This window comes from Copadichromis virginalis, linkage group LG10, assembly GCF_057382275.1.
Source record: "Copadichromis virginalis isolate Kocher_CV1m ecotype Utaka linkage group LG10, C_Virginalis_male_GT1.1, whole genome shotgun sequence".
In the NCBI taxonomy this organism is placed as follows: domain Eukaryota; kingdom Metazoa; phylum Chordata; class Actinopteri; order Cichliformes; family Cichlidae; genus Copadichromis; species Copadichromis virginalis.
This window is the reverse complement of record NC_140627.1, coordinates 28,744,916-28,757,761: the sequence shown is the minus strand read 5'-3', so window position 1 is coordinate 28,757,761 and position 12,846 is coordinate 28,744,916. Positions and strand designations below refer to the sequence as shown.

Genomic DNA, 12,846 nt, shown 5'->3' with positions numbered 1-12,846 from the left:
GAACACCTTTTCAAATTTTGAATATGCAGATAAAAAAAGTAGCTCCAGAGAAAATTCTGCTCAGAAAAGGTTTGGAAACGCCCCTAACGTCATCAGAAAAATATTGTCATGACCAAACTAGAGATGCAGAGGTAAAATTTGGCAGTTTTTCTGTGAGAAATATCATTATTGTAGTATTATTGAAGGGTCTGTACCTTACAATATAAAGCGATTTGAGGTGAGAGTTGTTTATCTAAATGAACTGAAGTGAATTTAGGAAGTATATTACGATCCTTGAATTTTTCAATGGAAAACAGACGGTGAGACTGGGAAATTTTCTTATATTGGATCATTTTTTAAATGTCTGTGAAGGTTCTCAGTCATCCAGGTCATTGTAGTTTGAGGAGCTTGGAAAGAAAAGCATCTGGAGAAACTTAAAGTCCAGATGCTTTTCTTTCCAAGCTCCTTAGATCAGTTTCTAAAGAATGAGTCTAAATTGTATAAATGGGAGTTTGTTCATGCCTTTAGGATTCTAGTTGAACTTTTATGCCATTTTATATTCTTAATGAATTATAATCAAGAATATGATCTATAAAGTAGAAGCAATTCAAAGATCTGAAAAATAAAAACTGTTGATTTGACACAAGAAGTGTGCACGCATAAATCTCGTGCATACCTCTCTGCGTAAATATCACCAGGTCCAACATAGCAAGATTTCTTTGAGACTTTATGGAAAAGTGACCAGGATGCTTCTTCAGATTTGAAACCGGCATGTTAAGATGGAGATTAATAGGACAGAAAATGATCTAACTGCTATTTCTTTTCTAACAGAAACACTAAAAATGACTGGCTCCAGATTTTTAATGTAGTGTTTTAAGGATCGGTTCATCGATGACGCCAAACAAGACATTTAACTGTGCTCCCCTAACACAGTCAAACAAGAACAGTTGCATTCATCACTTTCAGCCTATGTAGGACCAAGTTCCTACTTAGTGACACTTTATAAATACAGGCCCAGCTGTTTCAGTGCAGATGTTAATAGTATAAAAATCTTTTTGCACACTTCAGTCAAGACATGTGAAAAGTGGTTTCATTGAAAGTTGAACGTGTCACACTTTACAGCACAGAGAATAAACGTCACTGCTAATCACTGCAATTACACAAAGTCCAGCTTCAGGAAAAAGTCATTTAAAGGCAGCGGGTGAGTTTTAAGACAGGACCGATGTTATAGTGTGAAAACATTAGAGCGTCACAGTCAGCCATTAGCGCGTTTTTTACATTCTGCCGTGTGGGTGTTTGTGTCCAGCTTCGATCAAATGGGATCAATGACTTTCCAGCCTTCTGCTCACTTGCTGTTGCCCCGGGACGTTCGCTGTTTGGTCATCGTCGTCAGCATCTGGCTGATGTAAGAGGTCAGGAGGTCGTCCATTTTGTAGCCCTGATGGATGAGAATACATTAATGATTGCTTTGTGGGATGTGCGGCTCTTTTCACTGTATAAGGATCTATTATTATTCACACAAGATCACTGATTTGATTTTCTCATAAGTTTTCCTGTGACGTTAGAACTGTTACTTCACCCCTTTTCTCTGAGCTGTAATCAAGTTTGAAGTTAAAAAGAGAGCACAGGTAACCATGCAAAATCGTTTCAGACACCACACTCAAAAAAAACTTGATTACACATGAAATAAATGACTGATTCAAATGTGAACGCAAAGATTTTGCTTCCTGCAGAGCGTGTAATCTTGTTGGTGGAACACGTGATAAACGAGAGAGTCTACAGAAAAGACTGACAATTAAATCTGCTGGCACGCTGCTTTCACTGCTCAGGCTGTGCATAATCACATTAAAAGCAGCTTTGTTTGGAAAGCTAAATGCTCACACTCTTTGTTTCATGTTACAAAAACTTAAGAGCTCACCAGGGACGTTTCACACAGCAGCTTGCTGCCTCGCACCAGGTTTCCAATGGTGATGTGAAAGTACGTGTTGCCGCTGCTCCAGTTGGAGATCTTGGTGAAAGGGTGAGTGATGAGGATGTCCTACAGGAAATTTTGATAAGCCGGATAAGAGAATAATGCAGTGCTAAACTTCACATACAAACAAATATTTGCAGGTTTAAATCAAAAACTAATTGCGAAAAAAAAGTGCTTTGAGTGCTCAGATATTTAATTCAAAGGAACAGCTGCCTCAACGTGCTTTATATTGTAAGGTAAATACAATACAATAATACAGAGAGAAACTACAGTAATAGAAAAAGGCACCAACAATCAGAAAAGCCCCTATGAGCAAGGACTTGGTAACAGTGGGAAGGAAAACCTCTGTTTTAACAGGAAGAAACCTCTGGAGGAAAACAGGCTCAGGGAGGTGCATCTATCTGCTGTGACCAGTTGGGAGTGAGGGGAGGGAACAGAGTAGCAAAGCGCTCTATCAATACAGATCGATTTAAATATCAAAGATAAACGTGTTCCACCTTAGACTTGGGATCAATCAGACTGACTCCATGTTTGTTGATTGCTATCAGGAGGGTTTCTGGGTAATTAGGATCAGTTGTTTGCTGCAGAAAAAGCAAAACAGAAAAACCAAAAATGCAAAGTTTGTCCCAGTGTTGTGCAGCTTTTTTAAAAGTGAAAGTAGATAAAATAGAGCAGGAAACAGTGAATGCAGAAGTTCCAAGCTTTCATAAACTAACGAGTCTCTAGCGTCTTTACCTTGACTTCGAAGAAGGCCGAACCAAACGTGGGCCACTTGTAAATGATTTTGAGGAAGGAGAGTTTGGCTTCTTCCCGAGTCTTCCCTGAGTGCTTGTTGAACAGTGACACGATCGACTGAGACACAAAACAACAGGAAGATGAAACACTCATTCACTCTTTTTGCACACAGACTTGTAAGTGATTACCTGTAAAAGTAGCAAGCAGCTGTGGGATATGTTTTGGATTTTAATGTTTTCGAACTCCCAGAGAGCTCTGAAAACAATAAAGCCTCTTTTTGGGGTTTGGGATGACGTCAGAGAGACAAGCTGACGTGCTGCTACAGATTTAAATCTCTGCATATCGCCTGGTGATTGTCTCGAGTTCTTTTTAATCAGTACAATCAGCACACAACTTTTAGTTTGTTTCAGTTTGATAGATCATTTTAACTCATTTGAAACTTAAGTACCTACGACTGATTAAGGAACGTGTATTTAGCAGCATGGCTCAGGCCGAGACTCCTTTTTCAGGCCTCTAAAAATAACATTTTTCTGAATCCGGTGCTTCAAAGGATCCTATAAAAACACACGAGGTCGGCTCTTTTGCAATAAAAGCTCCTGCATAAAACATCTGAGTTACCTAGAAGTTTTAATGTGCGATTAAAAGTTTTTGTCTCACTAGATTTCCACGACAAGTTCAATGTAACTTTAGTGTTTTTTACTTGTTGGTTAAAACTTTAACTGTCTAGCATAGGAGCCAAAAAGCACCAATCGCCAGACCTTATTTCTGGATTTTTGAACGAAAGCATGAAAACATCTTAAATATGTAACTAGAGAAAGAACTGTGATCACCGAGGAAAGGTTATGAATGAATGAACACCCGAGGATTAAATCCAAATCTGATGTTTTGAATTCTGCATCTGTGGCAACAAACTGAAGAGGAAATTATTTTTGAACATAGTCATCATTAGCCTGAGGCCATTCCTGCATCCAGACATTCAGTTTTTTACCATTTTTAAATCTGCGCGTGCTCACCCGCTTCCAGTCGTCGGGCGACAAATGTCTGATCTGGTCCTGGGGGACGAGCTCCTTCAGGATCTTGGAAATATTGTGGAAGTGGGATTTATCCTCCTCAAACTTCACCCTGTAGATCAGCGCTGCCAGCTGGTGCACCTCCTCCTTTGAGCACTTGTGGTAGCCACGCAGATACTTCGGCAGCTCCTGCAGAAAAAGACAACAGCTGGTAAGAAACCGATACCACACACAGATTTTCTTTTTTGAAGCTTTGCACAGCTGGAGGGAAGATAGAGACAGAGAGCATGATTCAGAGTTTAGTCTACACCATCCATTCTACATCAGGCAAGTTTAAAATGTTTTATCTCAACATTTAATCAAGTAAGAGTAACCAGATATACTGATACTGCAGAGGGACTAACCTGGTAGTAGTGGAAGATGGAATCAGCCATGGAGTCCTTTCCAGGAAGTGTATTAGTCCACAGCTTCTTCATGAAGAACACCTGGTAGGTCAGAGAAGGCACTACACCTGCACACAGCACAAAGGTGAAAAGACAAACTGGTAAAGAAAGAAGAATCAGCGAGAAGATCAAAGATAATCTGAGCTTCAATCTGAATCTGATCTGATGGGCTTTACCATCTTTTACATGTCTGGCTTTCTTGATCCAGTCAGTCAGGTGCCTCACAAAGTCAAAGAAGAAGTCGCCGTCAGGCACGCTGATGACCTGGAAGTAAGTGAAGGATTTAATTGTGTAAAGAAGATCCATGTTGAATGGCTTCAATGGTAGGCATGATCCCTTTTTCCTCAAAAATAAAGCTATTATTCAAAGTAAAAAGTTACGACTACATGTAAACTAATCACACGTACAGGCAAAGTCTGTACAGATGAAAGTAAAGCAAAAAAAAATAAGTTAAATAAAAATAATTACAAGCAAACTGAGCAGTAAAGGACAACCTATGAATACCCCCCACCCAAAGAACAAACGAGTACTGAGAGCTGCAAAACCAGCGAGAGAAAAGCAAAATGACCTCAGACTGAAAACCACCTCAGAATGATTTCCAGAAACAAATCCACACCACTGAAGATGAAAACTTATCATGCAAACAAAAAACAAAATATAAACACAAAAGGAACCAGGAAGTCACGGACTAACAAGAAATCAATTAACTGATTACAGAGAGGTGGTAGAAGAACTTAAAAATCCAGAACCACTGAATAAGTAAATAACATGACTACAAACACACAAAAAGAATGATTAACAAATACAAAATAACACACAAATCAAACATCTGCAACGAGACCCAAAACAACCAAGAGAAGACTCACAATTACCACAAAACAGGAAGAGGGTCAAACCAGTGAAAATAGGATGCAACATAAAAACAAACTGACTCTAAATTAATGAAAAATGACTAAAAATGTTACTTTTTATGAATCTGAAACAACAAATTCTTGGTAGAGAACCAAAGTTCTACCAGAAATATGACAGCAGAGAGAGCAACAACTACAAACAGCACAACAGGAAAAGAAAAGTCATCAGCATAGAAACAGAAAACTATGGCTTTTTTTGTCTAATCTGTCTATTTGCTGCCCCTGAGCTGAGCTTGTAGTGAATACGTTTGTACGATCGGGCTGCGGATGAAGGCGTCACCTTGTCAGTGATCTTGACGAAGAGACTGAAGCCCTCGGAGGATTTGAGCATCAGACGTCCGGAGATGTTGTGGCAGAAGTCTTTGGCTTTCGTGCTCGACTCCACCTCAAACACCTGTGAACACAAACATAAACCAAAGTCAAGCTATAATGTATTGCTATTATGTAAAGCACTTTGGTATGCCCAAGGCTTTTAAATGTGCTCTATAAATAAAGATTGTTGTTGTTGTTGTATAAGCAGAATATTTAGTACATGTGCAGAAAAATGTGAACGATGCAAGTTCACTGTTTATTTAAAGAGGTGGCACGTCTCAAATTACAGTTTTTTCCCCTTAGTGTACAAAATGCACAGTTGTAAAATACCACATAACAATGTACTTTTTGAATGTTAGTCGTAACTGACCTCGTCTGAATCGTCAGGGAAGTAAACTTTGTGGAAGATTTGAGTCGTCTTGTGCTGGATGGCCTCCACCTCCACCAGGTGAGGAGGGTACTTCCTTGATCCATTTCTAGCACAAAGGGCAGTGAGGATGAATAATGAATAAAATATAATAAAAAAAAATTACTAGGGGTAAAAATTTTAATTTAAAGCAACCATTTAATCACACACTGGGGTAATATGCACTATAGTTTCTGTAACTGAGCTGTATGAACTAGCTGGAAACTAGAGGCTGCTTGCAGGTGCTTCTCAACTGAGCTAAAAAAAAAAGTGGTGTGAGACTTAAACCTGTAAAAAGCAGTAGTGAAGAAGTTTTAACAGGCGTTAACAACAACTGTGTGCGTTTGTGTTACCGTAAGGCTTTCTGCAGCCGCTGCATGCAGTCTGGAGCCAGAGGATAGTGTTTCTTGGCTTGCAGAAACTTCTGGACGTGAGGCAGCAGGATGTTACTGGGAGGAAACAAACCAGTGCAGAGCCACAGCAGCTCCCAGCCCTTCTCCTCACTGTACCTGCACACAAACACCATGACAAGGTAAACAGTGCACAAACTGAGGGTCAGGATTTTGGCTTTGTGGCACAGGAAAGAAAGTGTCCTTTAGTGAGAAACATCTAGAAGTCAGAAATTTTCTATGCATGCTCATATTCCATCATGCTTATATCATTATTTTCTTGCTGCTACCAGGCATATTTATAAGTGTGCAGGGATTTTGTTTCTGGTGACGGTACAGCAGGCGAAAATGTTAAACACCAGTCTCTGTGTGGACAATGAATACAGTTTTGTTTGCTTGTGTGAATTTAATGAATTTCAAGTGGCAAAAAAGACTCTAAGGGTGCTGCAGAGACTGTGAAAGAACCGCTGGGGTTACCAGGAAGGTGCATGTTACAGATGTAAGAGATGCTTTGAGAGTGATCAAAGTGAACACTCACAGCTTAAACTGTGAACACTGAGCTAAAATATTGATTATAGAAGAAGAGATAGAAGAAAAGACTGTTTTTTTCTTGGACTTACTTAATGTGATTGTCTGTTAGCTGTTTGAGAATCTGGCAGAAGATTTCGTCTTTGAGCGGCTCGGCCTTCAGGGCTCCTTCGAATATCTGATCGGTGAGCTCGTTGACAGAACGCACTCGTTTGGACGGGTAGTCGCCCATATACTTCATCACAGGTGCAAACACAGTTAAGGACCATTCACATAACGACAGGCTGGTACAGGTCAGGCAGTATGGCTGACTGGAAATAACCAAGCAGCAAACTTCCTCTGATGGCCACTTGGCTGGCTCCAAAAAACAGAGTTCATCTCTATAAACTCATGTTAAAATTACTAACCTACCAGCATTAAAAAGCATGTTTTCTTTGTATAGAGCAGATTAAATATTACAGTTTCAATCGCTACAAAAACAGCTAAACCTTTGCTAGCGATGGAGCAGTCAAGACCAGCTTATGATTCCCATCAAAATCACAAACAACAGTGAGTAACTTTCATGGGGGGTTTGGTCGACAGGCGTAACTGCAGGCTTGGATGCCTGTAACATCCATTCTTACCAGTAGCAGTTTATAAAGAAACAAAATTAATATTTATCAGAACTGAACTGAGCCCTTCACAACACCTCCACTTTCTCATATGGTCCCTTGGGAAAGTTAATTACCTGCTCTGATGTAACAAAAGCACCAGAGGAAAAACGCAAACGAGAAAGCCAAACATATGATCAATCACGCTCTCTCCTAAAGGATATCTATGAAGGCAAGGCAGGCCTCCTGGGAGAGCTCGTCGTGAGCCAGGACTTTCTTCAATAGAGGCTGTTTGAGAGGCTCGCGGGTGCAGCTCCACAGATGCTCCTTCCCTCGAGCTTTCGAGATCACCACCCTGCTCAGAGTACTCTTTGGAGGAGGCCTGAAGAACAGTGGTTCGAAGAAACTTTCACACATTTTTTTTTAACATCATTTGTACTTAAAACAGCCTCACATTAGACTTAGTTACCTGAAGTAGTCGTAGGAAAACTCCTCCAGAGTGTAGGCCTTAGATTTATCCTCTTGGTCCGAAAGGTTAATCTGGGACAAACCGATAGACTCGCGCCTCTGATCAGGAGTCATGATGACGAGAGCCTGAGAGACAGTAAAACAGGAGGAAGATTGGATTTTTTTCGCATTTGACCCTTCCAACTGGTTAATTCAGCAAAGTACATCAACATATTTCAGAGCATTTTCTAGGAAGAAAAAATTCTTTTGGGAAGTTAATTTTCCTTTTAATGAGCAGCCAATACCTGGAGTTCAACAACCACATCTCTGTCAAAACCTTCCTTTCAGAATCCATGAGTTTTTTGCTTTTAGTGTGTGGTTAAAGCACTTTTTTCTGTTACAGTATACCAAGCAGAAAACTAGTGATGTGCTTTTGATGATAATACAATGTGCAAATTCAATATTTCTGTAATATTTTAGTGTTTGACACTTTGTAGACAGCCATTAAACACAGCTGGCTGCACAGAGAGACTAGCATATATTTATTTTTGTGTTTTTTGTTAATTGGGAGAAAAACTGCTAAAAAAAAAAGGTGGACAGCTAATAGCTAACAATTGGAGAGACAGCAGCTGCTCACATGGTGCTTTAATCAGGTTGTTTTCACACGTGTTGAAAATATATGTGCAGTGAGGATTTTTTGTGTGTAAATTTTAATTAGTAGATGACTGGCAGTTTGGTTGACATTAATTAAAAAAAAAATAGCAAAGCTGGAGTGTTGACAGGTCAGATCAGCATTTACACAGTTTAACCGTCATGGTCATTTTTATTTTAAAGGATTTGTTTGACAGCACTCATTGCATTGGCCAATACTTACAATAGGAAACTTCAAGTAACTTCAAGAGAATTTCAGGTTTACACAAGTTGGGAAGGCCTCTTGGAGCCATTCCTGAACAACTGCAGTTTCCAAAACCATCAGTTCACATAATTGTATGTAGGTACAAGTAGGGCTGGGCTATATAATACCGTTCACAGTAATACCGGTATCATGTTGGGCAACGATAAGAAAATAAAATATCGCAATAGAATATGGGTAAAACGCGCATGTGCAGTGCCTCTGTTTTCATACGCACATGCCGGAAAAAGCATGGCGGCAACGGAGAATAAGAAGGGCGAAAGCAGATTGTTGAATGAAACGGATGAACCAGAATTGGTTTGTAAAAATGCTGCAACTTCACAACAAAGCACTATTTTTGGTAGAGTATGCAAGCGGGCCGTCGTTATTACCGTGTTGTTTGGAAAATACGGCACACTTAAAATAAATCCTTTGATTTTTCTGAAAGTCGACAGAGCCCCTTATAATCCCGTGTGCCTTATGTATGAATTCTGGTTGTGTTTACTGACCTCAAAACGATTTTATGTCGTACATGGCGCTCGTAAATCTGTCAAATGTTTTAGTACGACTTTGCTAAGCTACGAAGCCGCACCGCTTGATGGATTGTTGGAGCATTACGGCTACTGTAGGCAAGAGCCTCGTGGAGTGATACGTACTGTGCTTCAACATAATATTACCGTATTGTCTATATAACCTCTTTTTAAGTTTTGTGGATATTATACATGGTTATCCTGAGGATATGTCGGCCAATTTCCACTGGAAATGCCTTTTGGTTAAACTGTCAGCAAGGAATTTGCATTTGCACTGTTAAATTTTTATATAACTTTAATGCACATAAAAAACAGCTGTTTGTTTAAGTGAAACTACATTGTTGGGTTTTTTTGCACTAATAAAAGTTGTGGAGTTGTAAAGTATTTTGTCTAGTGTCAATTATATCGTCAGTTATGTCGTTATCGCAAATTTTCTAATGCATATCGTGATAAATGCTTTTGGTCATATCGCCCTGCTCTAGGTCCAAGTTATTCGGATATGTAACCATGTTGCCAAGTTCTAGAAGAAGACCCAAACTGTCACCCTCAAAAATGAGAGAAAACCGGTCATGATGTTCAGGAACAATCCAGGAACCACCAAGGTTCAACCTGTTTCTATGTGTTAGCCATGCGACAGAGTGGCAGCATGGCTGTGTACCTTGCTTCTCGCCCTAAGACAGCTGGGAGAGGCCCCAGCGCCCCCGGGGCCCTAAATTGGATATGTGGAAGAGAATGGATGGATGGATTGAGAAAGTACCAAACATTAAAGAAGCCCCTGACACCTTCAAGCCTGACAGAAATTTGCTGCTGCACACATGGATAATTCAAATGCCTTAGCTACAATAACCAGGTATATCTACACACTGTTGCACAGGGACATCCTGAAATCACTTACACTGGAAGAACTGGTTAGACTTCTAGTTCTGTCCTGTAAAAACAACCTGCTGGATTAAAAAAAAAAACATTCCAGCAGAATCTGGAAGACAGAGATTATTTTTCTGACTGCACTCACCACTATATCATACTGTGGTCGGGTGATAGTAGGTAGCACATAGACACAGTCAGCAGGGAAGTCCCCTCTCTGTTTGGTTCTGTCATTGACGCCGTGTGCCCAGCCAGAGTTCATCACATGCTCTCCGTCATGTTCGTCCAAGATGATCAGATCTCCTTTAGCAAAACTCAGGAAGTTGGAATCTACCCCTACTGCCGGGGAGATGACAAACAGATTGACCATTCTGCTCCTAAAAACACCTTTTTATTTCTAATTCATCAGTGAATCTCACGTGGGTTCAGGCAGTCTAGCAGGCCCACCACATATTTGGACCTCTTCCTTAGACCCTCGAGGAAGGAGACCACCAGGTCGCGGATGTCCTCTGCATTGTTGGAGGTGAACGTATACTCGTCTCCTTTGATGGTGGCCAGAGTGAAGCTCTGTCCCTGGAGTTTACCCCCTCTGCAAAGTTAAACTTTGCTTTAACCATGATAGTTCAAAATATGGACAAGATGCAATTCTGACAAGCAGAAGATCCCTAAAAACTTAAAAATGATAAAAATATATTTATTAAGTAATGCTTACAATCATTTGTATCAGCACAGAAGTGAAGAAAGTCTTGTTTGAAATTAAACGTTATGTATGTAAATATCTTTTTAACGTATTAAAGAAGTATTAAAGAATGATACCATCTCTGATTATCTTGGTTGCATCCAAAATAGTGTGGCTTGAGAATTAGCAAAACTGAATTTAGCTAGCTAGGTTGAGGAGCAAACCCTGTTTATTCTGGCTAATGTTAGCTAAAATATAGCATGCCTGCTAGCATGTGCTAGTATTCAGTGATTTGAGTCCCCATGACAGAACTGATTGAACACCTTGAATTTTCCACATCTTGTTTTGGGATGAAATAAAACAGATTTAATTTAGATGATGCTTGAATGTCATTTTAAACCAGATATGACAAATCAGAAACCCTTCTTATACTTCAGGCTTACATAGCTTACATGGCTAGCAACTTGTCAATCACAAGCTAGACCTACTCCAATTCATACTATGACCTATTCTCCCATTTTATCTAAATGGGATGTTTACAAAATACACATCATGCTCTGTTCAACCAGAGGTGAAAGCAACGATTAAGACCATGAACTCATCAGGGAAGGTTTTTCTGAGGTCATAAAGCAACACAAGACAGCCATTAGGCTGTTTTCTTATAGACTCTATATAATCAGATTTCTTCAGCTTCAGATTTAGAAGTTGTTGTGGGAAGATGCCATTAATAACCAAGATTTTCCTGATGTTAAGACAAACAAATCGATTGTTTGTTTGTAGAGAACCTTTAAGGTCAATATAAATGCCAAGAAACCAGCAGCAATTAATTCACTTATTAACTTTGTACAACTCAAATATACTTTGTACTTTATTTTGGTTGCCTGTCATTTGGTGCATTTGTGGCTGTTTGTCATACCTGCTGCTGGACACAGCCATGATCTCTGGGAAAGAGAGCTCGAGAAGGACCTGCTCCTGTTCATCCACAAAGTAAACGCCGGTCCAGTTCACCGCTACGATAACGTCATTCTTGGGCAGGCTAGGCCCTGTGAGCAGATGTGGTCACATCCATTAAAAAATATCCACAACCACTGATGGGAACAAAGCATTTAGTAGTTTAGAAAGAGGTACAGTGTTTTACCAACCAGAGAATTTGAAGGCCTCGTAGAAGCGTGAGAAGAGTAAAGGCCACTTTAAACGAGCAAAATCCACCACATCCTCCTTCACCTTCTGCGTGTTTACCCTCCTTTTCATTTGTACTCCCTGCACAGTGAGCTCTAGTTAGATTCTCCCAGAAAACAGCACAAAATTAAGACTGGTTTTCATCACTTGACCAGAAGGTACCTTTTTATGGGCGCTGATGATGAGCTGAACCCACTTCTCTGCAGTCTTAGTGGAGGTGATTTCTCTGTCGGGGATGTAGGACGGAATGAGGCTGAGCAGACGATCCTGGAGGACCTCGGAGCCGTAATCCACGTAGTACTGCTGAGAGGCCAGTTCTGCCAAGTCCTCCTCCTTCAAGACAGACACAGGGTGAAGCAATGGTCAGGAGAAAGCAAGCCCAACACCTGAAACCTGCCATCAACTCTTCTTTCAAGTAGATAAGATCATATCAGGAGAACCAGATGGGCTGATCAATATACAGTACTGTGCAAAAGTCTAGAGCTACCCCTCCATTCTGTATATTTTGTAAATACGAAGTAGTTGTCTGTTACTCTGCATTGGCCCTGCAGAAGACTGGTGCCCTATCCGGCACTGGATGACGACCCTACGATCGGATAATAAAACTGGAAGAACAAAGAAGGATGAGTAGATCAAAAAGCTGCAAAACTAGCTCAAGCTCTTCTGTCACGGCAGCCCTCTGCATGTCCCCCATCCTCTTTGTCTTCAGTCTGGCAGCTCCATCCTTTGTCCAATATCCACTATCCCTCCTCTGTACATGTCCAGACCATCTCAGTCTTGTCTCGCTGATACACTCAAGGCCTTGTCTTATATTGTTATAACAAAATGCAAACCTTGAGGCTTTAAAGTGCAAATTCCAGAAACCAGGGGGTGATACTACTGTCGTTACAACCGTACATTACATAATGGTGTTTATAAAGTGCTTTTCTACTCTATTTAAATGCTCAGAAACCTTTCTTACTACAAGACTCATTCTCCCA

General features: G+C 40.3%; 1 protein-coding gene across 1 annotated transcript in view; it reads right to left on the bottom strand.

Moving 5' to 3' along the window:
* Nucleotides 1-1,151: 1,151 nt before the first annotated feature.
* myo7ab (myosin VIIAb) overlaps nt 1,152-12,846 on the bottom strand; it is a 51,159-nt gene continuing 39,464 nt past the window's right edge. The window contains exons 31-48 of the mRNA XM_085470962.1: nt 12,029-12,199; nt 11,830-11,947; nt 11,604-11,730; nt 10,428-10,597; nt 10,157-10,347; nt 7,745-7,869; nt 7,500-7,657; nt 6,778-6,931; nt 6,122-6,277; nt 5,733-5,838; nt 5,331-5,444; nt 4,316-4,403; nt 4,101-4,207; nt 3,700-3,885; nt 2,687-2,803; nt 2,449-2,532; nt 1,898-2,017; nt 1,152-1,417 (exon numbers count right to left, since the gene is read on the bottom strand). Of these exons, the coding sequence (XP_085327088.1) occupies nt 1,325-1,417; nt 1,898-2,017; nt 2,449-2,532; nt 2,687-2,803; nt 3,700-3,885; nt 4,101-4,207; nt 4,316-4,403; nt 5,331-5,444; nt 5,733-5,838; nt 6,122-6,277; nt 6,778-6,931; nt 7,500-7,657; nt 7,745-7,869; nt 10,157-10,347; nt 10,428-10,597; nt 11,604-11,730; nt 11,830-11,947; nt 12,029-12,199 (2,385 nt within the window). The 3' untranslated portion in view covers nt 1,152-1,324. The remainder of the gene's footprint in view (nt 1,418-1,897; nt 2,018-2,448; nt 2,533-2,686; nt 2,804-3,699; nt 3,886-4,100; nt 4,208-4,315; nt 4,404-5,330; nt 5,445-5,732; nt 5,839-6,121; nt 6,278-6,777; nt 6,932-7,499; nt 7,658-7,744; nt 7,870-10,156; nt 10,348-10,427; nt 10,598-11,603; nt 11,731-11,829; nt 11,948-12,028; nt 12,200-12,846) is intronic.